The sequence below is a fragment of the Dendrobates tinctorius genome, unplaced genomic scaffold (genome assembly GCF_039654945.1).
Source record: "Dendrobates tinctorius isolate UK_male_01 unplaced genomic scaffold, ASM3965494v1 ptg000020l, whole genome shotgun sequence".
NCBI lineage: Eukaryota > Metazoa > Chordata > Amphibia > Anura > Dendrobatidae > Dendrobates > Dendrobates tinctorius.
The window spans coordinates 53,209,200-53,236,345 of NW_027361688.1; the positions used below are offsets into that span (position 1 = coordinate 53,209,200).

The window sequence follows — 27,146 nt, forward strand, 5'->3', positions numbered from 1 at the left end:
TGAAGAGGGCCCTTAGCCACGGTGATAAGGTGCAGCGAAATCTAGATGAGTATGAAGAGCAGAGGGGCAAGAAAGGTGAGCGGTATGGTCAGAATATGTGTTTTTTTTCTTCTTTTTACACCTTATGTTTATTATGCTCAGGGTTTGAAGAGACCCCCGAATATAGTAAGGAACATTACATTTGTGGATAAAAACATTTATGTGAATCAAATTTACTGGAAAAATCTTCAAGAACAGGCGAATTCTAATTTTTGCCTGATTAGTTCATCTCTATCCAGTAGGTTAAATTTTCGTAATGATAAAAATGGTAATGTAGTAATAATAAATATCTATGGTTCCTTAAAGGCTGTGAGCTGTACATATCCTAAAAAGATATACATAGGACAATACATATCAGCACAGTACTCCGATGTTGTACAAAGACAAATGAAAGCTTTTCTATCTGGAAGACTTAGAGAAAAGGGATAATGTGGCATGCGACATTTCATATTACATGCAGTATGTATTCTCCCCAGTTACATTATTTCTGTATAATATGATTGTATATTTTTTTTTAAATCATTTTATAAAAATAAATAGCAAGATTTAAAAAATAAAAGGTATATCAGTACCTGCGGCCATTCTATACAAACACATTTCCTTTCTGGATATTGTATAATACCTGCTAGAAAAGTATTAAGAGATAAGTAAAGTTACGGGCTGGAATCATCGTCAATATTTTCTAAGAGGCCTACAAACAGGGAGGGAATGTATGAAGGTATCTCACCTGATGTTGTTCAGTGACATTGTCTGAGTCTGTGATTGCTGTTGTTTCTCTGCATGTGTCAGTAAGCTGAGAAAAATCAGATGGAGTTGTAAATGCAAAATCAGCAACCTGAGCTGGAGGAAAACATCCTGGGTAACACTGTGATGGTGGATCTGGTGGAGCCATCCGCACCTCCATGTACTTCAGGGTCCCATCTGTGTTCAGGTAAAGGGTTGGCTTGTACTGATCCATATAGGATGTAGAAAGGGATTTGTCAGTGAAGCAGAATCCACACCCAGAATCATAATTCTTTCGTAGGCACCGGACAAGTAATATAGAAAATGTGACCAGGAAAACTGCGCTGATGGCAACAAGGGAGACGATAAGATAGAGAGTCAGGTCTGGAGCAGATTTGGCATTTGTAAGAAAGTCGTGAGATTTAGGACTTTCCTGAGCAACAGAGTCTAATATATTCACAATGATGGTGGCTGTAGTGGTCATAGAAGGTTCTCCATGGTCATTGACGGCAATCACAAGTCGCTGCTCTGTGTTATCCATCTCATGTAAACCTCGGAGAGTCCTGACCTCTCCTGTGTATTCAGAGATGTGGAATAAAGCAGGACTGGCAGACTGAACAAGGCTATAGAGGAGCCAGGCATTGTGCCCAGAATCCACATCCACGGCAGACACCTTACTGACTAAATACCCAGCGGCTGCAGATCTCGGGATGGTCTCCTGAGCAATGGTCTCCACTGTGATCTCTGGGTATAAGATAGTGGGAGGGTTGTCATTTGTATCCAGAATAAATATGAAGATGGAAACATTGGAGGATAATTTTGGAGATCCAGAATCTTCCACTCTCGCTGTGATCTGCAGAACCTGGAATTGTTCATAGTCAAAAGACCTTTGTGCGTAAATATTCCCGGTGTCGGAGTTAATGTAGACGAATGAAGAGACAGGAGAACTGTGGATGTGGCTCTCAGCGATGGAGTAAATAAGGTTTGCATTAGCTCCTTCATCCGGATCAACAGCAGATACCGTAGATAACAGTCTGCCGGCCTCATTGTTTTCTGGTGTGAAGGCATTGTACACATTGTGCAGAAATGCTGGAGGATTATCATTAACATCAGAGATATTAAGGCTGATTGTAATCTGACTGCTGAGAGATGGAGACCCCTGATCTGATGCCATCAGTATAATGGTATATTGTGAGCGCTTCTCCCTGTCCAGATGTCCACTAGTGACCAGAGCGTAACGCTGTGACATGGGCTGGCATTTGAAGGGTAAATCTGGTGACACTTCTAGACTGATCTCTCCATTTTTACCAGAATCCTTATCCCTGACTGTAATTAAACCGATCACTGTTCCTTCTACAACATTTTCAGGAACTGGATTATAATTGGCTGTAAATATAATTTCTGGGCTGTTATCATTCACATCCACTATTTCTACCTGTACAGCGCATCGTCCTTCCATTTCTGGAACTCCTTTATCTACTGCCTTTATAGACATCTCATAATAACGAGCTACTTCATAGTCTACGTCTCCTTTTACGAAGATTTCACCCGTCTGTGGATTTAAGTCAAATATTTTCCTTGCTGCATCTGGGGTATTGCGATGAAATGAATATTCAATCACTCCATTGAGCCCTTCATCCCTATCTGTTGCATTTAATTTCATAATTACTGTTTTTAAAGACAGATTTTCTGGAATCTGGATGTTATAAACTGGTTGAGAAAACGCTGGTGCATTATCATTAATGTCATATATTGTGACCGTGATCTGCAACGTCCCTGTATGAGGCTTTTCTCCTCCGTCCAGTGCAGTAAGGAGAAGCCTGTGCTCTTTCTTTTCTTCCCTATCCAGGATCTTTTGTAGAACCAGTTCTGGAATAATCAGTCCATCTTTCTGGTTAGTGACGGACAGGGTAAAGTATGGATTTGCATTGAGTTTATATTGGCTTATGCTGTTAACACCCACATCAGGGTCTTGTGCTGTTTCTAATAGAAATCGTGCACCGGGGCTAGAGAGCTGTTCTATAATTCTTATTTCTTGCTTATCAACAGGAAATACTGGGGAATTATCATTGATGTCTAATATTGCAATCTCCAGATTAAACAGCTCTAATGGATCTTGTACCACAATCTCTGCATGCAGGAGACAGCTCACAATAGATCCACACAGCTCCTCTCTATCTATTGTTTGTCCTACAAGGAGAAACCTATTCTGGTCAATTATAAAATATCTGCTGCTTCCTTCTGTCCCTAAATGAAGCCTGCGATTATCCAAATTCACACGATTTATCCCCAGATCCCGAGCCACGTTCCCCACAACAGTCCCCGGATGAGACTCCTCAGCAACAGAATAACGCAGCTGCCCAGAGACCCAGCCCCAGCTACAGAGGAGAAAGGAGCAGACTACTTGCCGTGCCCAAGCCTTCGGTGATCTTCGGTAGTCCATATCTTAAGTCCTGTTTGCATGAATTCTCAATAAAATCCTTCGTTCTTGTTCCCATCAGTGTTCTTTTATGGAATAAATCCCTTATCTCTCATCCATAATGTCGTCTGGTCCGTCATTGTTGCAGCAGCTCTTCTTTGTGTGAGAGGAAAGGTGGGAGGGTGAATCACTGAGCCAGGGGGAGGAGAGTGATGATGCAGAATGAACAGATATACTGGGGAAGCGTAGAATGGTATTAAATGACAAGTCTGCCCTCTGCTGGCCAAAATTGTGAACTACAAGTTGATTTTTTTCTCAGATTAACAGAAGTATAATACATGTAATACAAATTTCTGCAAAGTTATGATCCTACATATTATGATGATTCATTTATAGGAAGATCACTTAATTATATAATTTAACAAATGAAACTATAATCCATGGATTAACATTTATAGGAATGAAGTAACATATTGTATAGTTGTGTAAGTAAAATAGTAACAATCAGTAGTGAATGATAAAATATGGTAAAGGTATTGTATTTCCCAATGAAGGCGCAGGTGACGTAAATTCTACAAATGTTACAATAAATTCTACAATACTATGCAACAACATTTTACAAATATAGAGGCATCGCAAGATTTACATTAATACCTTGTCTTAGAAGAGCTCTTCAATTTGGATAGGCTAAATGATGCTTCTACAGAGTATGGCTAATGTTCACCTAGCAGATATGATAGCTTAGGGTACACAAGCCATTTTATCACTAGATATTGAAAAATCCAACTATCCTATCATAATTAATATTAGGCTTCGTTTTACTAGACAAAATAAGAAAGCATGCTACATCATACTGCTGGTTAAAGTACAGCAGATCTGACACAAATGTGAACAAAGTCTTAAATAGATTATGTCATGACAACTTGTGTCAATACTCCCAATATTTCATAGTCTTCTTCTGCTCCGGACCCTGCTCTATGAGCCAGAATGAAAAGCTATTGCTTGACTCACACTATCTCCAGGATGTATTACATATTGTATAGAACCACAGCAGACTGACTTCCACAAAATATTATATTTCCTGCAGGAAGAATGTCTGTCCATTGGGTGCAGTGTCATGACCGTAGATTACATGGGGATTCAAATGACTAGATCTGTCCTGCCTAACTGGTTTCCATTACCATTATAACATCTGATAATCAGAAATGATCCTGTTGTCATCACAACCTGCTGAGATACTTACATCACAGATGGTTAAATCTGTTTTTCACTCTGTATACACACAAATTCTCAATAATATTTCTTGAAAAATATAACATTACAGGTTATGGGCACTCGATTCTATGATGGGACGTTGATCAAAGGAATTAGGCCGGTTTCACACTAGCAACTGGAATGCGAGAAACTCACGCGAGTCTCTCACCTCAATTCCCGGCACTGCCGCCAGCGATTCGGACCGGAGCATTCAGTTGCATAGAAATACATGCAGCCGCATATTCTGGTGCCGAGTGCCGGCAGCAGTGTTGGGTATTGAGGCGAGAGACTTGCGTGAGTTTCTCGCATTCCAGTTGCAAGTATGAAACCGGCTTTAGTCTGATTGTCGTATATGGAGTGGTGAAGAAATTTTTCCTTTAATATGGAGCAATTATGGAGCATTTGTTTCATGGGGTTTTGGCATTCCTCTTGATCAAAATGTTAGACTATATGTTGAACATCTTGGTATTGTGTCTTTTTTATGTTCCATTACCGATGTTGTTTTAACCCAATGAACTAGAATACGTGTAAATACAGTGTCCCATTCTGATCCACCATAATGCCACTCATTATTAAGAAGAAAAACAAAGAAAGACACCAGCACCACTGCAAGAACCCTGTACAGAAAGCTGTGGACCCGTCAAACATATCTCGTTGTGCTGAATTTGTTCACCTCTTATTTTTGTACTCAGGGTACAACACCTCTGTTGGCCTTCAGGTCCAATGTTCAGTATTCAGCCCGGTGCTAATGATTCACCAACAAACAGGATTGAGGGAAATAGTGGATGAAGAGAACAAGTAAAAATGAAGCTTGCTGTTGGAACTATGCTGAGATCTTGAGAGTTTAAAATAAAATGGGAGTTTTATTTTTCTAATTGCCAACATATTTCAAGATCACTTGTCCTGGTGAGATCGGTATGATTTTGAAAAGTGTCAACAAATAGACAAAGAAAGACTCATTTTATTTGAAGGCATTTATTATTGAACTTAATCTCAATATATATGTCAGACTTCTTTTTCACTTCTCATCATTCACACAACATTGCCGAATTTACCATGGTCTTATAACAAAGCACAAGCAAATGCTATTTTTTTTACTGTATTTAAGTAAAAAAGCTAATATAGCATCAATAGTGCTGCCCACTGAATAAACTAAAACCGAAGGTAAAATATCCATTTGAAAAAAATACATTTTTAACAATTTATCTATTACACAAAATTCTTATTAAATTATTAGCTAATAAAAAATGTTTTTCTTCACGGATGTTCAAATTTTTATTTTAAGTTCCAAAAAAAATCAACACTGCAGAGCTTATGGAAAAAAAATATAAAAAAGTGAAATATGTTTGATTCTTTAACACGATGTAAATTACTAGAACATAAAAATCATTTAATCATGGACCTAACTGAGAAAAACAAGTATCTCAATATTAAAAAGCTACTAAACCCTTAAATTTGTACACATCATGCTAAGAACGTAGAATCTACATAAAAGGAAACGTCTCAACTGGATGACAAAATATCTATAAAAAAATCTTTCAGTGGAGAATTAATTTTTAATGATGCTTCAAGAACTCACCTTGTTTCCATTTTTCCAGCCAACATCAGACGAAGAGTTAATCTCCCCTGTCATATCTTGCAACTGTGGAAAATTCAGTGGCTTTATAGAACTGTAATCCAGCTTGTCAGTGGCCTGAGGGAAACAAGCTGTATAGCATTGTCCCTGAGGTTCAGGAGGAACCATCCTAACCTCCATATATTTCAATGTTCCATCAGAGTTTAGGTAAAGAGCTGGCTGATACTGATCCGTAAAAGTCTTGGTTTGGTCTTTATCTAGAAAACAGCAGCTACTAAAGCTTTCACTATCCTCCTTTCTTAAGCATTTCACAAGTAGAATAATGAATGTGACAAGGGAAACCACACTGATGGCCACAAGAGAAATAATCAAATATAATGTGACATCTGATGATGTCTTGGAATTTGAGAGAAAATCATGAGATTTTGTATTTTCTGCTATAACCTCATCCGCTATACTGACAAGTACAGTCACTGTGGTGGATAATGGAGGAGTCCCCAGATCACTGATAGAAATGACAAGTTGTTGCTCCATGTTCTCAGTCTCCTGTAATCCTCTTACAGTTCTCACCTCTCCTGTAAGTTTAGACACTTGAAAATATGAATAATTGATGGGGTCAATGAGAGTAAACACCAACCAGGCATTGTGACCAGAGTCCAGATCCACTGCGGACAGTTTTGTCACCAGATATCCAGCACTTGTAGACTTGGGAATCCTCTCTTGGACAATGAGGTCCTCAGAGTGCTCTGGATACAGCAGAGAGGGGGGATTGTCATTTGTATCCAGAATGAAGATAAAGACGGGGACAGTGGAAGATAACTGTGGAGATCCTGAGTCTTCTACCTTTATGGTGATTTGTAAAACCTGGATCTGCTCATAGTCAAAGGATCGCTGAGCATATATATTCCCATCATTAGAATGAATGTACACAAATGAGGAGACAGAGGAGCCGTCAATGTGACTCTCAACTATGGAGTAAACCAGATCAGAATTAACCCCCTCATCTAGGTCAGTAGCAGATACTGTACATAGAAGAGTCCCGGGGTCACTGTTCTCCCTAATGAAAGCATTATAAGTAGACTGTGTGAATACTGGAGCATTATCATTAATATCTGACACCCCGAGGGTGACGCTTTTTTTACTGTATAGAGGAGGAGACCCTAAATCAGAGGCTGTCAACTCTATGGTGTATTGGGGGGTTTCCTCTCTATCCAGATTCCCATCTGTGACAAGGGAATAACGGTTTTTATTAGGTCTAATTTTAAACGGTATTTTTGGGGACAAATTCAATTTTACTTCTCCATTTTTCCCGGAATCTTTGTCTAACACACTGATAAATCCAACAACAGTTCCCACTTGAGCATTTTCTGGGATATTAGTTTTCATTAAGAGGAAAGAAATTTCTGGAGTATTATCATTTACATCCTCTATTTCCACCTGAACTAGGCAGTTCCCTATAAGCTTCGGTAATCCTTTATCCACTGCTCTGATTGCCAGCTCATGAAAATTCATATCCTCAAAGTCAACAGTTCCTATTAGGAAAATTTCTCCACTGTGCTGATTTAAATCAAATATTGCTTTGGCAGATTCAGATGTGTGAGTCCCAAATAAATACTGAATTTCACCATTTGCTCCGTCATCCTGATCTGATGCATTCAATGTTAATATCACAGTATTCAGAGGCAGATTTTCCCTAATGCTGATTTTATAAACCGACTGATTAAAGACTGGAGGATTATCATTAATATCTAATACAACGATGGTTATTCTGCAGGTCCCTGATCTGGTCGGTTCTCCTCCATCAATAGCTGTGAGAATGAGGTGATGTTCTTGTTTTTCTTCTCTGTCTAAAACCTTTTCTAGTATCAGCTGAGGGATGAGCGTTCCATCCTTACGATTCTTCACAGACAATGAGAAATAAGGATTTGTGTTCAGTGTATACTGACTGACACCATTCACACCAACATCTAAATCCTCTGCAATCTCTAATTCAAACTGAGCACCAGGAGTACTAAAAACCTCAGTTATTTCAATATCATGATGATTAACTAAAAATGTGGGAGAATTATCATTAATATCCAGAATCTCTATTTCTAGAGTAAAAAGCTCCATAGGATTCTCAGCCACAACCTCTATCTGCAGTAAACAGCTGGGACTAGATCCACACAGGCTCTCCCTATCAATCCTGTCCTTCACAACCAGCCCTCCATTTGCCTGATTTACACTGAAATATCTTTGGTATTTCTCAGATCTCAGATGTATCCTGCGCTGAGAGAGCTCTGCACGTTTTATCCCCAGATCCTGAGCTACATTTCCTACCAATGTCCCCGGCTCAGACTCCTCAACAATAGAATAACGAAGCTGCCCAGAGACCCAGCCCCAGCTACAAAGGAGAAAGGAGCAGACTACTTGCCATTTCCAGCACTGACAAAAGCCTCTGATGTCCATATCTTAAATGATTCTCTTGATATTTGATGTCATGTAGATCCTGTGTAATCCAAGCTGCATGAGGGTGATGAATTTATCTCTCCATATTCCCAAAAAGATAATCCATCTGAAGGAAAGAAAGATCCACACGGCTCTCATCAGAGCTGCAGCTCTTCTTTGTGTGAGAGACGATGGGAGGGTGAATCACTGAGCCAGGGGGAGGAGAGCGCAGAGCTGACAGGAGCACATTCTCTGGTATAGACTAAGCATTATACTGGATGACAAGTCTACCCTCTAGTGGACAATGCTGTGAATTACTTCTAATCGCAAAACTGAAACATGAATTCATTGCAGAAACACCTACTGTACTTTAAAATACACTTGCACTAGCAATAATAAATACAAATTATAGGACAGTGATCTCATATTGCAATGAAAATGTATATTTAAAGATATGCACATATTTTAACTGACATACAAACTTGCACCGCTAGTTATAATACTAAAAAATATATCAGATGAGTGGGGTAATACAGAATATTACTTTGTCTATTCATAATACCATTGTTTGGGATACTAAGATTTTATGCCTAAGTATGATAAATATCAAAATGAAAAAATGGTTGCACTCAATTGCGTTAAGTCATATCAATGTGAAGTACAAGAAGTGTGAACAGCGCAATGGCTTTTGAAATTTAGGCATGACACATGAGATACTTAGCATAAAATTTGGCCAAAAAATGTCAGCCCATTCACCAACGTCAAGGTGATCTCATTGAATGGGACCCAATGAGATCACCTTGACATTGGTGAATGGTATGAATTGGTATCCGCCTGCTCAGGCTAGTTCTAGATGCGCCGTCAGTTTTCTGTAATAAGTATGAGAAATTAAATTGGGTTTTCTTAAAGGGAATTTGTCAGAAGGTTTTTGCTACCTCATCTGAGAGCAACATGACGTACGCAAAGATTCCATGATTCCAACTATAGATCACTCAGATTACTGGGTGCAGCCATTTTCATTCAATCAGAGCTTTTAGATTTAGCAATGAAGAAGAGTTGAGAAATCTAACCCCACCCACACCAGGCTCTGTACCTACAATGTCCGTTGCTTAACCGGGAAGCACAAGCGGCTATGTCCAAGCAATGATTAGCTACTGGTGTTAAAATAATCACTGCACGCAAACAAAAAAGCTTAGAAACTGAGGCATCGCTGAAATCTGTGTTTTAACCCCTACAGCCTGCTGTTTTCAGATTACATAGCAAAAACCTGCTGACAGATTTCCTTTAATTTTGCTTGAATATGTTCATTTCCACTTTTTTATTAAAATTAATCTACATTCATGGGTTGTTAATTAGGATTATGTAGCCTAGGCAATTCTGATGGAGATGAGTGGATCTTTTGAAATTCAAATTTACCAGCTTTATCAAATTTTACTAGGAAATTTGATTCGATGTGAATAGATTGGCGGCACATAAAAATTACTCCAAAGCCTTTAATTGCCTTAAAAAATCTGTATTGCACTATTCTTTTTTTCCTCATGCACATTATTGTACACTATTTTTTTGGCTTTCTCTCCTTCTCTCCATGGCTAAGTTGAGAGCTGCAATGCCCACTCATCATTCAGATTCACCAGAAAATGGCTGCTGCATTTCCTTTGTTTACTTTTATACAGACTATGATAGTCCCTCCTGATTGGGTTTATTATACCATGTGATACAATAGTGTAAATGCCTTATGGGAAAGCCCACCTTTTGCCATGTGATCCTTCTCTGGGTCATGACATATTTTGCAATGTTTAAAATGATGATGGCTATTATAGGTGATTCCGGCCAATTGAACAGCAAATTGTTTGCATTTATAGGGTTGAGCAAATTCTTAAAATTTCAGTAAAACATGATTCGCACAATTCTTTATGCTGCTTAGTTACAAAATTCTGACCCTTCAAGCAATAGATTATACCATTACAAATTGGTCATTTTTAACCAGCTAATGACATAAGACTGAGTTATGATTTTCAGATAATTGCAGGAATACAGGCCACCCGTATATCTAAAATTAGGCTGGTTTCACATTTGCGTCTGTGCGCCCTGCGTTTCATCCGCATTGACCGCATGCGTCGTTTCGAGGTGTGCGGCGGGGTCCGGCGAATGCAACATGTTGCATTTTTAAGGCATCAAAAATCTGTCAAATATGCTCAGGCAAGCGCATGCGGATGAGTGTGCAAAAAAGCAATACTGTCTATGGGAACGCACACGTACGCAAGGACATGTGTTCACATGCGTTTGGTACGCATGCTTTATTCAAATTACATATAGAAATCACATGAGACACACCCATTTTTGTCTGATGTCATATCAAACGCATTCACACAAACAAAGCAAACGCATGTCAAAGCGCATACAAACGCATATGTGGTGCCCCTGAGGCTTCAGTCGCCACAGAGGTACTGCACCTTCTCCTAAGGTGTAGTGCCCCACCATCCAGGTAAGGTGGGAACTCCTGACCATGCTCCACACCTGCATTCCACACAGAGGATAGTTCAGTGGGGCCACCTAACAGCTTCAGGCTGGGGGTTAGCAGAGCACCCCTCATTTAACCCTGCTTCGTAACACGAGATGTGCTGGGAGGGGGGTGGAGTGAGATGATATAAAAGAGTGGGAAGAGTGAGAGTTAGGAGATGAGGGGAGTAGTTAGAGAGAGAAGAGAGAAGATGGGTGTCTGAGGGACGAGCTGCAGCAGGTCCCAGTGATCAGGGCTGCTGGCACGAGAAAGACCAGAGAAAGAGACTGATAAGATTGATAACCTAACCTTCCATAAGAGAGATAGAACAGATCGGAACGAAGGAGAATAGAAGGACGGTGGGAAGCTGGTTGAAGAAAGATAGAGAACCCTTCCAGTCCAGAGAGCGCAAAGGCCGGGGCCCGGTCCCTGAGGTTGATTGGATCTTTATGTCCAGCAACAGACACCGGAGGAGTAGTGAGCCGCTAACACCTTGCTCCCATCATAGACTTGGGACACAACAGCAACTGAATAGAGAGCCGGGACGCAGAGTGGAGTCCCCGAAGCAGGCTACAGCTATCTGTCATACAAGTAAAGACTAGGAACACCTAGAGAGAGGCATTCCAGGGTAACTAAGTACTGGAGTGCTTCGCACCTAAAGGCGCATTGGAGGAGTCATTCAGTAAGGTACATGTTGGCGGAGTGTGGAAGGGAGAATACTATCCTGCCTGGAGGTTGGCTGGAGCCCTGACCTGGAGAACACAGTACGGAGGCAGGCAGTTGTGTGAACTGCAAACAGTGAGTAAAGCTTTGGAACCGCATACTCTGGTGTCCTCCAGTTATTCCAGCACCGTTACACCTGAGTACCAGCATCCATACCATTCTGCGCCTCTCCTCATCCATATCACCTACACTGCCCTGGGACTACAGCTCCATCTGTGGGGAGCTACACCATCTTTGCTGAACCACACCATCAGTCCCAGTGGATCTGCATGCAGCGTTGGCTCAACACCTTACTTGCCAAACACCACGGGTGGCGTCACAAACTATTCTAATAAACTTTAACACCATTAACAACATCACCACCATTGATATTGGGCGCCCGGGGCCACGGACCGGGTCACCGCTGCTGTGACACATGCCCGCCTGACACCGGCCCGGTACCGAGTAACCTGCTGCCCTGGGCGAGCGAGGGCGACCCACATGCACACGCAGCGGTTTTTAGGCAGATGAAGTGGATAAAAAACGCAGCGTTTGCATGCGGGTGACATGCATTTGTGCATGCAGATAATACGCAAAGCGCATATATGCAAATGTGAACTTAGCCTTTGGGCCCCGTCACACATAGCGATCTCAGCGAGATCGCTGCTGAGTCACAAGTTTTGTGACACAACAGCGATCTCACCAACGAGATCGCTGTGTGTGACAGTGATCAGCAACCAGCCCCCGCCGGTATCGCTGATCGCTCTTGGAAAGCCCTGGACATTTCTTTGATCGCTGGTCTCCCGCTGGCCAGCACGCATCGCTGCGTGTGGCAGGCAGGAGACCAGCGATCAGCTGGTAACTAATATACACATCGGGTATCTAAGGGACGTGCGTCCCTTAGATACCCAATGTGTACCTTAGTTACCAGCACGCTGATGCAGGGAGCTGGTAACTAAGGTATACATCGGGTCTCTAAGTGACGCACCATTCTGAGTGCCTATTGTCAATCTACAGGGAGCATAATTTAATTTCTAATTACATCCTAATTGATGCAGATACCATACATATCATCACACAGGCCACATTACTAATAAACTAAAACTGCTCTGCGATTGTATTCTATGAGTAACAAAAACAGCTTTTCATTAGGTATTATTGATAACTATGCCTCCTTATTTTCTTATGCCAAAGCCGTTTCAGAAATGCTACAATACTATGTATTCCAAATTGGTTTGAAATGATTGCAGTATATATTACACTGATAAATCTAATTAAAAAAGTAATTAAAAAGTTAGATTGTTATAATAACTTTCTATATTAGACAATTTTCTGGACCTTAGATTTCTTCATGGCTTCTGTACATTTGCAATAATATTTTGCGCAAAAAAAAAATGGCACAGTATTGCCATATTGAGCAAGTTTCACTACTTCTGGACCAATCATAAAATGTAAACATCAGGGCAGTCCATATTTTACTCTGTAGTGAAATTATAAAACATCAATACAGGGTAAGCAGCTGGCAGGAGATCGTGCAACTGGGAGGTGCGGTGCTTCTGTCAGTGTTCCCACAGAGATAACTTAGTTTATTACCATGTTTACCTTCTCTATCACTATATACACAATGTTGAACAAGCTCTTGTGTATACTGTAATAGGAAAAACTGACAGTGCTTCCTCCTCTGGACCCAGCAGTCATGTTATAGCTGGATGAAGGGAGGAAAGGGAGCAGGAGCTGCTGGAATGTAGGAGACCCACTCAACTTTATATCTCAGGTGTCTGAATTTGTTCTATGAATTGGGCTAATATAAAATCCCAGGTTACAGGAAAATCAGCAATAAAAAGAATGTATTAATTTGTTGAAATGCCCCCAAAAAGGTCTTTGAGACCTTATGGGGGCCCCATTGTGCGTAATAAATGAAAATATAAATAAATATAAAAATTAAAAGGGATGCAGTTAAAAATATTTTGGTGGTGTTTTGCAGTAGCAAAAAAGGAATATAAAAATAATAAAAAATAACCAAATGTATCTTGGAAAAAAGGTAAACATTTGTTGAATTTCCAAACAAGAACATTTTTTCAAGCTGTTACCAGCACATGTATAATAAAACTTGAAAATGTGACTGGTCAGAAAATGGGGAGAATGATCTGGTAATTAAGTTGCTAAATAAGACCTATCAAATATACAAAAAACTGACAGTAGGTTAAATTATAAGATTTTTCTTAAATATACCTCATTAGCAACCCAGATTACTTCTTTTAGCATTACAGGAGGGCAGGTTGATGTTCACTTTACCTCAAAATCTGGTGAGATTAATTTCTCTGGAAGAAACTAATTGTAAGGAGTAGAGTGTTTCTATACAGCTTCTGGATGGTAGATTAGAACCTCATGCTCAGATCTAGCAAGATTTGGCCTGTTTTGACATTTTGTTGACTTTCAGGTTCAAAGAATACCAAATGAGGATCAGTTTGTTTAATTCTCTCATAAATGTGTCAAAAGTAAATCAATAAAGGACAAATCAGGCAAAAATTTTCCTCAACTGCAGCTGAGACCTTAGACTTTACCTCAAATTGAGCCTTGTTATTTACTCAGCCGTGTAATGAAATGTCTATGTGTATAAAGCAGCTAACATAGAGGAGAATATAATTTCTTGTAATATGTTAATCTGCAAAAGAAGTAATCAGCTGCCTGTGATGGGTTAATCTTAGTGTATCATGACATGCTTAGCCACATCATGCTAAGGATGATCTGTGACAGGATTGCAGTTGCTGTTTCTATTCTTGTTCTCCTGCTGCTCCATGATACACAGAAAAACATCTTACATCTTCTCTTAAATAACTAAATCCAGTGTGAAGATAAGAGCATTTTTTAGTGTATGAAGATAACCGAATTTCCATGCTTATATGTTCAAAAATCTGAGAAGCATGAAGTCTCAGATAACTATCAAGTAGTGAGACAGCAGAGAGACCCAACTACAATCAACTTAAGCCTCTTTTAATGGGTCAAAGATATTATCACCAAGTTTGATAGGGTTTTTTAGTGTGTATACTAGAGGAATATTTTATAGTTTGGTTTCTTTTTATATCATAAAGAATTTCAGGAGGCAATAGAGCCATTTAAAGCGTAACCATCATTTTCATTTTTATTTCATAAATCAATAGTACACAAGAAAATAAGCAACTTTGCAATATAACTTATCAGGGAAATCAAATACTTTCACTTTCAAAATTGATCAGTCACTATCAAAATTCTCAATTCTGAGGTAAAATCTGTATTAAAAGAAGACAGACTCGCCCACCACTGAGATAGGAGATGGCAGCTGTCATGAAGTGACTGGCCCTGCGTGACACGACCCAGCAATCGGTCAGTCACTAGACGGTAAACAAACAAGGGAACACCGGGGACACAATTACAATGGTGGGCCCTGCGATAGGGTACGTGGAAATGGACACCTCCTGCACTCTCCTGAGGCTGTGCCCTGGTCTATCCTGATGTCCCTATATGGCTTCTTTCAAACCATTGCCGAGCAGGATACCTTAGCCCTCACTTGCCCAGCACCCATCCCTAAGTAGGGAATTGGCAAGTGCAGACACTGGTCCCACAGCTGCAGTAATACGACACCAAGGGAAAATATAACAGACAAGTTAATACAATCAACACTTAGCTTTCTCTGCTGCAATGCACCGCACAGCAGAGTAAGGCACAAGATCACAGAATTCAGATGAAGCATCACTGCCACAAGAAAGCTTCTTTCTTCGCCACGGTTGGTTTCCAAAGGACCTGTATAACCAACAGTCAGCTGATGCACCAAGTGACCGTTTAAAGGAAGGTGGGAGTGGTCACCACCTGCATCAGCAAACTCACCTAGCAATGCAATTACACCAGCGGCCACCGGGGTGAAAAACTGTTATTTACCCCCGATGGCCTGAAAGGAAAAAAGTTTTAATGTGAGAATGCAGATCTGCCACAGATCCAAAAATAGATTGTGACAGCAGCACTTACTGATGAGATTCTATGTAGATGGAAGCAGAGAAGAGCTAGAGGCAGACAGACTCCCTTTAACATTGAAGTTAGTGTTTGCTTTTCCAACATATACATATATGTATGTATATATATATACACACATATGTATCTGACAATGTATATTTGACCATCTTAACACCATTACCTTCACACTTCAGCAGTGTGTATCTCCCTTTACTACAAATTAGAAAATGAGCAGCACCCTTGCCTATAACAAAACAAGTAGTGCATATTACTGATAAAAGTTACATTTGTTGAGATCTATACACCCTGAGGTGAATATGTCACACACCTAAGCCAGTTTTTGTGGCTAAGAAGTTAGAAAAACAATGGCTTATGCTATATTTGTCCAATACTTTGCTAATTATTTTGCGACCATAGTGTACCGGTATGATACATTACTGTCATGGCAAACCACTCCAGTCATGATACTGGCTGCTACAGGTGCATATTTTACAGAACAGTACTATGCCATTACCAATAATGTAAGTTTTTGTTAAGTAGCCTAAATACAGTGGAGCAATAAATGATAATGAATCTATTAATAATGTCACAGTAACAGTAGGCATTGGACACTGACAAAAAGACAAAGGTAAAGTAACATGATAGAAGGTCATTATCTCACCTTTTCTGTGTCAGTAGTTGCATTCATCACTGCCCTGCCTGAGGCTAGAGTGGGGTCACTAACCATAACATTCATGTGAGGAAAATCCAGACTCCTCGTAAAACTAAAATCTTGTTGATCCATGACTGGAGGTACATTACTTTGGTAACTCTGCCCCTGGGATCCTGGAGGAACCATCCTGACCTCCATGTATTTTAAGGTCCCGTCTGTGTTCAGGTACAGAGCCGGCTGATACTGATCTGTGTAGGATTTGGATTGGGATCCACCAAGAATACAGCAACTACTGCTGTAATCATAACTGTCCTTCCTCAGACATTTCACCAATAATATCATGAAGGTGACAAGTGACACTAAGCTGATGGCCACTAGGGAGATGATTAGATACAGAGTCATATCTGATGGAGGTTTGGAATTGGTCCGGAAGTCTCCAGATTTTGGTCTTTCCACCATAACCTCATCAGCTATACTGACAAGTACAGTCACTGTGGTGGATAATGGAGGAGTCCCCTGATCACTGATAGAAATGACAAGTTGCTGCTCCATGTTCTCAGTCTCCTGTAATCCTCTTACAGTTCTCACCTCTCCTGTGAGTTTAGACACTTGAAAGGATGAATAACTGATGGGGTCAATGAGAGTAAACACCAACCAGGCATTGTGACCAGAATCCAGATCCACTGCGGACAGTTTTGTCACCAGATATCCAGCACTTGTAGACTTGGGAATCCTCTCTTGGACAATGAGGTCCTCAGAGTGCTCTGGATACAGCAGAGAGGGGGGATTGTCATTTGTATCCAGAATGAAGATAAAGACGGGGACAGTGGAAGATAACTGTGGAGATCCTGAGTCTTCTACCTTTATGGTGATTTGTAATACCTGGATCTGCTCATAGTCAAAGGATCTCTGAGCATATATATTCCCATCACTAGAATGAATGTACACAAAGGAAGAGACAGAGGAGCCGTCAATCTGACTCTCAACTATGGAGTAAACCAGATCAGAATTAACCCCCTCATCTAGGTCAGTAGCAGATACTGTACATAGAAGAGTCCCGGGGTCACTGTTCTCCCTAATGAAAGCATTATAAGTAGACTGTGTGAACACTGGAGCATTATCATTACTATCTGACACCCCGAGGGTGACGCTCGTTTTACTGTAAAGAGGAGGAGACCCTAAATCAGAGGCTGTCAGCTCTATGGTGTATTGGGAGGTTTCCTCTCTATCCAGATTCCCATCTGTGACCAATGCATAGCGATTCTGATGAGTTTTTATTTTAAAAGGCATATTTGGTGATAAATTCAGTTTTATTTCTCCATTCTTTCCAGAATCCTTATCTTTTACATTAACAAATCCTACAACTGATCCTATTAGAGCATTTTCTGGAATATCATTAATCACAGTAGAAAATGTAATTTCTGGGGGATTATCATTAACATCTTCCACTTCCACATTAACTATGCAGCTTCCCTTCAATTTAGGAAATCCTTTGTCTGTAGCTAAAATGGATAATTCATAAAAATTCACCTCTTCAAAATCCAGAATTCCATTAATATAAATCTCCCCAGTTTGCTCATTTAAAGCGAATAATCTTTTTGCAGATTTAAATGTATGATCATCAAATGAAAATGTAATTTCACCATTTGCTCCGTCATCCTGATCTGTTGCATTTAATGTTAATATCACAGTTTTCAGAGGCAGATTTTCCCTAATGCTGATTTTATAAACCGACTGGTTAAAGACTGGAGGATTATCATTAATATCTAATACAACGATGGTTATTCTGCAGGTCCCTGATCTGGCCGGTTCTCCTCCATCAATAGCTGTGAGAATGAGGTGATGTTCTTGTTTTTCTTCTCTATCTAAAACCTTTTCTAGTATCAGCTGAGGGATGATCGTTCCATCTTTATGAGTCTTCACAGACAATGAGAAATAAGGATTTGTATTCAGTGTATACTGACTGACACCATTCACACCGACATCTAAATCCTCTGCAATCTCTATGGCAAACCGAGCACCAGGCGTTTCAAATAATTCTGTGATCTCTATAATGCGATCTTTAGATGAGAATGTGGGAGAATTATCATTAATATCCAGAATCTCTATTTCTAGAGTAAAAAGCTCCACCGGATTCTCAGCCACAACCTCTATCTGCAGTAAACAGCTGGGACTAGATCCACACAGGCTCTCCCTATCAATCCTGTCCTTCACAACCAGCCCTCCATTTGCCTGATTTACACTGAAATATCTTTGGTATTTCTCAGATCTCAGATGTATCCTGCGCTGAGAGAGCTCTGCACGTTTTATCCCCAGATCCTGAGCTACATTTCCTACCAATGTCCCCGGCTCAGACTCCTCAACAATAGAATAACGAAGCTGCCCAGAGACCCAGCCCCAGCTACAGAGGAGAAAGGAGCAGACTACTTGCCATTTCCAGCACTGACAAAAGCCTCTGATGTCCATCTTAAATGATTCTCTTGGTATTTGATGTCATGTAGATCCTGTGTAATCCAAGCTGCATGAGGGTGATGAATTTATCTGTCCATATTCCCAAAAAGATAATCCATCTGAAGAAAAGAAAGATCCACACGGCTCTCATCAGAGCTGCAGCTCTTCTTTGTGTGAGAGACGATGGGAGGGTGAATCACTGAGCCAGGGGGAGGAGAGCGCAGAGCTGACAGGAGCACATTCTCTGCTATAGACTGAGTAATCTACTAAATGACAAGTCTGCCCTCTAGTGGTTGTTAATATGAACTGCAAATCTTAAAAAGGAAAAAAAAAATCTAAAATGGGATTTTAACAGCTTGTTCTAACTTCTAGAATATTATGCATTTATTTGTTATGTCTTTATTGACATTCATCCCACAACATCAGCTTAGCCCCTTCATGACCCAGGCTATTTTGACCTTAATGACCTGGCCATTTTTTGCAATTCTGACCAGTGTCCCTTTATGAGGCAATAACTCAGGAACACTTCAACGCATCCTAGCGATTCTGAGAGTGTTTTTTCGTTACATATTGGGCTTCATGTTAGTGGTAAATTTAGGTCGATAATTTTTGTGTTTATTTGTGAAAAAAATGCAAATTTGGAAGGAAAAAATGGACATTTTAATTTTTCCAACAAAAATTTTCTTTCAGCATCAGTTTTTTTCATTTTCACATGGGCAACAGGATAAAATGGATCCTAAAATTTGTTGGGCAATTTCTCCTGAGTACACCGATACCTCATATGTGGTCATAAACCACTGTTTGTGCGCACGGCAGGGCTCAGAAGGGAAGGAGCGCCATTAAACTTTTTGAATGGAAGATATGCTGGAATATTTAGCGGTTGCCATGTCGGTTTTGGAGAGCCCCTGTGCTCCTAAACATTAGAGCTCCCCCACAAATGACCCCATTTTTTGATACTAGACCCTCCAAGGAACTTATCTAGATGCATAATGAGCAATTTGAACCCCCAGGTGCTTCACAAATTGATCCGCAAAAAAAAAGTACTTTTTTTTCACAAAAATGTTCTTTTAGCCTCAGTCTTTTCATTTTCACAAGGGCAACAGGATAAAATGGATCCTAAAATTTGTTGGGCTATTTCTCCTGAGTACACTGATACCTCATATGTAGTCATAAACCACTGTTTGTCCAGTTTGTCCTGAGTACGCTGGTACCCCATATGTGGCCCCCCCACTGTTTGGGCACACGTTGGGACTCGGAAGGGAAGTAGTGACGTTTTGAAATGTCGACTTGATGGAATGGTCTGCGGGCGTCATGTTACGTTTGCAGAGCCTCTGATGTGCCTAAACAGTGGAAACCCCCCACAAGTGACCCCATTTTGGAAACTAGGCCATCCAAGGAACTTATCTAGATGTGTGGTGAGCACTTTGACCCCCCAGTGCTTCACAGAAGATTATAACGCCCGGGCGTGAAAATAAAAAATTTGTATTTTTTCCACAAACATGATCTTTTAGTCACCATTTTTTTATTTTCCCAAGGGTACCAGGAGAAATTGGACCCCAAAAGTTGTTGTCCAATTTGTCCTGAGTACGCTGACACCCCATATGTGGGAGAAAACTACTGTATGGACACACGTCGGGGCTCGGAAGGAAAGTAGTGACGTTTTGGAATGCAGACTTTGAGGGAATGTTCTGCGGGTGTCATGTTGCCTTTGGAGAGCCCCTGATGTACCTAAACAGAGGAAACCCCCACAAATGACCCCATTTTGGAAACTAGACCCCCTAAGGAGCTTATCTAGATGTGTGATGAGCACTCTCAACCCCCAAGTGCTTCACAGAAGTTATTATTATAACGCAGAACCGTGAAAATAAAAAATATTTTTTTTCCCTCAAAAAATGATATTTAGCCCACTATTTTTTATGTTCACAAGGGTAATAAGATAATTTGGACCCCAAAAGTTGTTGTCCAGTTTGTCCTGAGTACGCTGATACCCCATATGTGGGGGGACCACTGTTTGGGCACACGTTGGGGCTCGGAAGGGAAGTAGTGACGTTTTGAAATGTCGACTCGATGGAAGGTCTGCGGGCGTCATGTTATATGTACCTAAACAGTGGAAACCCCCCACAAGTGACCCCATTTTGGAAACTAGACCACACAAGGAACTAATCTAGATGTGTGGCGAGCACGTTGAACCCCCAAGTTCTTCACAGAAGTTTATAACCCAGAACCGTGAAAATAAAAAAAAAAATTTTTCCCTCAAAAAATGATTTTTAGCCCACTATTTTTTATTTTCACAACGGTAACAGGATAAATTGGACCCCAAAAGTTGTTCTCCAGTTTGTCCTGAGTACGCTGGTACCCCATATGTGGGGGGGCCACCAATGTTTGGGCACATGTTGGGGCTCGGAAGGGAAGTAGTGACCTTTTGAAATGTCGACATGATGGAATGGCCTGCATGTGTCATGTTACGTTTGCAGAGCCTATGATGTACCTAAACAGTGGAAACCCCCCACAAGTGACCCCATTTTGGAAACTAGACCGCCCAAGGAACTAATCTAGATGTGTGGTGAGCGCGTTGAACCCCCAAGTGCTTCAGAGAAATTTATAACGCAGAGCCATGAAAATAAAAAATAATTTTTTCTCCACAAAAATTATTTTTTTAGCCCCCAATTTTAAATTTTCCCAAGGGTAACAGGAGAATTTAGACCCCCAAAGTTTTTGTGCAATTTTTCCTGAGTACACTGATACCCCATATGTGGGGGTAAACCACTGTTTGGGCACGTGTCAGGGCTCGGAATGGAGGCAGCACTGTTCGACTTTTTGAACGCAAAATTGGCTGGAATAAATGGTGGCGCCATGTCGTGTTTGGAGACCTCCTGATATGCCTAAACAGTGGAAACCCCTTAATTCTAACTCCAATCCTAACCCCAGCACACCCCTAACCCTAATCTCAACCCTAATCATAACCCTAACCACAACCCTAACCCCAACACACCCTTAACCCTAATCTCAACCCTAATCATAACCCCAACACACCCCTAACCCTAATCCCAACTCTAACCCTAATCACAAACCTAACCGTAATCCCAACTCCAACCCACCCCTAACCCTAGCCCTAACCCTATCCCTAACCCTAGCCCTGACCCTTGCCCTGACCCTAACCCTAGCCCTAGCCCTAACCCTAGCCCTAACCCTAGACCTAGCCCTAGCCCTAACCCTAACACTAGCCCTAGGCCTAACCCTAGCCGTAACCCTAACCGTAGCCCTACTCCTATTTCTAACCCTAACCCTATTTCTAACCCTAGTTGAAAAATAAAAATATTTTATTTGTCCCTATGGGGGGTGATTTACTTTTTTTTATTTTGATCATTGTGAGTGTTTATCACAGTGATCAAAATAAAAAAAATGAATCTGCTGCCGGGAAATGCCGGCGGGCGCACTGCAGGGGGGTTAACTTAGTGTCTCCAGCCATGTCCAATGCTATTTCAGCATCGGCAATGGCTGGATTGTAATAGTTCATCAAATTTCATTGATGAACTATTACTATCGCTCTGATTGGCTGTTTCACTTTCAATAGCCAATCAGAGTGACCATAGCCACGGGGGGCTAAGCCACCCCCCTGTGGTGAAGCACAAAGGGTCCTGTCACTGCAGGTCGGATGACCTTTCCGTGACCCCGGTCACCCGACCCGCAGGGGGGCTTTAAACTCATGACACAGGGTATGCGTCATGCATCGGATTGGCACCGAATTTCATGACGCATACGCTGTGTCACAGGTCGGGAAGGGGTTAATATTTTGATATTTTAACTGGTATTGAGTAGAATCTATTGTGCTCTTTGTATCTTCTTTAAAAGATTGCTTCTTTTGCTCCAGAATTTATTTTTCTTTTAAAATCTATCACCATACATTTTTACTTGCCCAACAATTTTTGTGACATGTTGCAAATGTAAAATTTATAATTAACATAAGATAAAATTCGTAAAATACACTGTGTTCCAAATTATTATGCAAACAATATTTCCTCATATTTTCTCTAAATTACCTATATGAATTGCAGTCATTGTTATGTTCCAGTCATCTAATATTCTAGTATAATTGCAATGTTTTTCAACAAACTGCCTATGAAAACAGTATATTTTTAAAAATAAGAAACACTCAAAATGCATGTTCCAAATTATTATGCACAGCAGAGTTTTCAACCTTTTTATTTTTATTTTGAACAAAAAAATGGTCAATTGTGAAATTATAAGCATTATCAGCTTATTGCAAAATGAAATCAAACAGTTTTCAAGTCAAAACTTTATTCTAGGTGATGTTACATTTGCACATAGGACCCCTTGTGCGAAAGAAGCTTCTGAACTCTCTTGTCCATTGAATTTGTCAGTTTTTGGATGGTTTGTGCTTCAATTGTTTTGCATGTGGACAGAATACCCTCCCAGAGCTGTTGCTTAGATGTGAACTGCCTCCCGCCATCATAGACACTCCTTTTGATGATGCTCCAGAGGTTCTCAATGGGGTTGAGGTCAGGGGAAGATGGTGGCCACACCATAACTTTGTCCTCTTTTATGCCCATAGCAGCCAGAGATGCAGATGTGTTATTTGCAGCATGAGACAGTGCATTATCATGCATGAAAATGATCTTGCTGCGGAAAGCACTGTTCTTTCTCTTGAACCATGGCAGGAAGTGCTGTTTTAGAAACTCCACATAGATTATGGAGTTCATCTTTACCCCTTCAGGGATCCTAAAGGGGCCGACAATCTCTCACCCCATGATTCCAGCCCAAAACATTACTCCACCTCCTCCTTGTTGGCGCCTTAGCCGTGTTTTCATGGGGTGTCCATCAACCAGCCATCCTCCACTCCATCCATCTGGACCATCGAGCGTTGCACGGCACTCATCGGTGAATAAAACAGTTTGGAAGTCAGTCTTCATGTATCGTTTGGCCCACTGGAGCCGTTTCTGCTTGTGTGCAGTGGATAGAGGTGGTCGACAGGATAGCTTACGCACAGCTTCAAACCTCTGAAGGACCCTGCATCTTGTTGTTCGGGGGACATTGGAGGCACCAGCAGCTTTAAAAACTTGTCTGCTGCTATGACAAGGCATTTTTCCTGCTGCTCTTTTAACCTGGTGCAATTGTCTGTTGGAAAGAGTCCTCAATTTTTCCTTATCAGCACGCACACGTGTGTGCTGGGAATCAGCTACATACTTCTTGATTGTGCGATGATCACGATGATGTGTCTTGGCAATGTTGATTGTAGTCATGCCTTGACCTAAATACTCCACAATTTGTTGCTTCTCTGCAGCCGACACATCCTTTTTCTTTCCCATTTTGGCAAAAAATGTAGGCTGCTTAATAATGTGGAACAGCCTTCTTAAGTAGTCTTGCCTTTATTTGGACACACCTGCCAAACTAATTTGCACAGGTATCTGCAATTGCTTTCAGTGATATAAAGAGCCCTGACACACATCACCATGAATGAGTTTAAATGACAAACAAAAAAATTCTAACCTTATCACTCCTAAACTCTTTTTGCATAATAATTTGGAACACAGTGTAATGATTTATTTTACAAATTTTAATGATATGTGTAATGAATTTAATAACTTAGAAGATAAAATGCTGCTTGTCCTTTTTTTAACCGTATTGTGTAATGAAATATATTGGAGACCTATAAATTTATCGACCTCTGGCAATATATCATATTTTGATTGTATTAATAATTGTAGCTTAGGCATGCAAACATATCTAACTTGCTCTTAAGTCTTTCAAACATTTGGGACAAGTAATAATGTTTAACTTTAATTATTAAGTTACTAACTTGCTTTTAAATTAATTGTATAACTTTAGTTTTTAATATAATTTATTAACAATGCTATAAAATTTAGTGTTTTTTTATCAGGCGCTTCTTATGCACCTTTTAAGCTAAGGACCTTACTGCTTTTATTCTAAACTATATAAGTGTAAGGTGGCTGCTGGACATATAGTGTATGGGAGATACGTATCACAGAGGTGGATGTCCTCTGTGATATTAACCTGGAGTAATGCTCTAGTTCACATGGTACTAAGAGGGGTTAATCAGCCATGTTAGGGCCAGGTCTAATTGTGAGCTGCTGAAGAGTTGGAGCTGGATGGCTGCTCACCATATATCCACTCCTGAGTGTGGTTCACATCTTAAAATGGGACCTGGTAATCTGACACATGGTTCTGTGTATGGAGTTGCAAAAGGATTAGGAAGCTGGACTCTAAGCCAAGCGGGTGAACCTGCACTATTGTATGGACTGTTTTCTTTATGTTTCACTTTGTGCTGGACAAGGGCTGTATTTAAGTTTTTCTGTGATTCGGTTTATAAGGACTTAAATAAACCAGCCGGACATATAAATTAAAACGGTTCCTGTGATACCTCATATCGCTTCCAAGTGAGCAACAGTGTTACAACAGCTATAGTATGCACATCTGAAAACTTGGACCATGAATCAGTAAAGTGGTTATCCCAGAAATAATGTAAATAGCTTCAAAAAATTGTAAAATCGTTGCACAACGCAAAGTTTTCACTTAACCCTTTTGTACGAGAGCCGGTTTTAGCCTTAAACACATTTTTTCGTTAGGAAGTTATAAGGGTTAAAAGTTGACCAGTGATTTCTCATTTTTACAACAAAATTTACAAAACCATTTTTTTTAGGGACCACCTCACATTTGAAGTGAGTTTGGGGAGTCAGTATGACAGAAAATACCCAAAAGTGACACTATTTTAAAAACTGCACCCATGAAGGTACTCAAAACCACATTCAAGATGTTTATTAACCCTCCAGGTGCTTCACATGAATGAATGGAATGTGGAAGGAAATATTAAACCTTTACTTTTCCTTCACAAAAATTTTCCTTTAGATCTAATTTTTTTAACTTCTGCTAGGGTAACAGAAGAAAATGGACCATACATTTTGTTTTGCAATTTCTCCTGAGCATGCCGATACCACATATGTGGGAGAATACTATTGTTTGGTCGCACGGCAGGGCTTGAAAGGGAAGGAGCGCCATTTGACTTTTGGATTGCAAAATTGACTGGAATCAGTGGAGAGTAGTACAGTACAGGTGGGCAGCATTACAGGCGGTACAGGTGGAGAGTAATACATTACATGTAGTAAAGGTAGAGCGTAGTACAGTACATATAACACAGGTAGAGAGCAGTACAGTACAGGAGTTACAGGTGGAGAGTAGTATAGTACAGGTGGTACAGGTGGTGAACAGTACAGTACAGGTGGTACAGGTGGAGAGCAGTACAGTACAGATGGACAGGAGTACAGGCGGTACAGGAGGAGAGTAGTACAGTACAGATGGACAGGAGTACAGGCAGTACAGGTGGAGAGTAGTACATTACATGTAGTAAAGGTAAAGCGTAGTACAGAACATATAATACAGGTAGAGAGCGGTACAGTACAGGAGTTACAGGTGGAGAGCAGTACAGTACAGGTGGTACAGGTGGAGAGTAGTATAGTACAGATGGACAGGAGTACAGGCGGTACGGGTGGAGAGTAGTACAGTACAGGTGGTACTGGTGGAGAGTAGTACAGTACAGATGGACAGGAGTACAGGCGGTACGGGTGGAGAGTAGTACAGTACAGGCGGTACAGGTGGAGAGTAGTACAGTACAGGTGGTACTGGTTTAGAGTAGCACAGTATGGGTGATACAGGTGGAAAGTAGTACAGTACAGATGGACAGGAGTACAGGCGGTACAGGTGGAGAGTAGTACAGTACATGTAGTACAGGTGGAGAGAAGTTCAGTATGGGTGGTACAGGTGAAGAGCAGTACCCTAGATATACATATAATAAAATCACTCTCACGCTAAACTTGTATATACTGTAGATAAGGAAGGATTCCTGGGATAAAGAGAAGAGTTTCATTGTAGCATGTACTACATACCATAATGAGCTTTGTTTTACATGCGGTATATCATTTCACCTTTGCTCTTCAAGTTTGATATATTTTTGGTTCTCAATTATTGTATCCTGCCATCTCTGAGTGAAATATATATACCTACTCTTAACGTAACATAAGTAACATAAGTGTCATAACTAGAGTTGAGCGATACCGTCCGATACTTCAAAGTATCGTATTGGATGGTATCGGCCGATCTTTAAAAAAAGTATCGGTATCGCCGATTCCGATACCGGAAGTCCCATTCAAGTCTATGGGACTTCCGGTATCGGAATAAGAAAAACCCTTTCCTGCCCTTGTACATCCTCTCTGGGGTCTGTACGGGCCTTTCGGGGGGCTGTGCCGGCCTGCCAGGGGGTCTGTGCAGGCTCCGGTGGTCTGTGCCGGCCTGCCGGTGGTCTGTGCAGGCTCCGGGGGGCTGTGCCGGCCTGCCGGGGGGCTGTGCCGGCCTGCCGGGGGGCTGTGCAGGCTCCGGGGGGCTG

The 27,146-nt window shown here is 40.8% G+C and overlaps 1 protein-coding gene across 1 annotated transcript in view; it reads right to left on the reverse strand.

Moving 5' to 3' along the window:
- The window catches only part of LOC141083180 (protocadherin Fat 4-like), a 229,560-nt gene that overhangs the window by 185,847 nt on the left and 16,567 nt on the right, over positions 1-27,146 (reverse strand). Inside the window, exons 2-6 of the mRNA XM_073567346.1 lie at positions 16,289-18,745; positions 12,629-12,651; positions 6,015-8,394; positions 3,836-3,894; positions 767-3,140 (exon numbers count right to left, since the gene is read on the reverse strand). Coding sequence (XP_073423447.1) covers positions 767-3,140; positions 3,836-3,894; positions 6,015-8,394; positions 12,629-12,651; positions 16,289-18,745 — 7,293 coding nt within the window. The remainder of the gene's footprint in view (positions 1-766; positions 3,141-3,835; positions 3,895-6,014; positions 8,395-12,628; positions 12,652-16,288; positions 18,746-27,146) is intronic.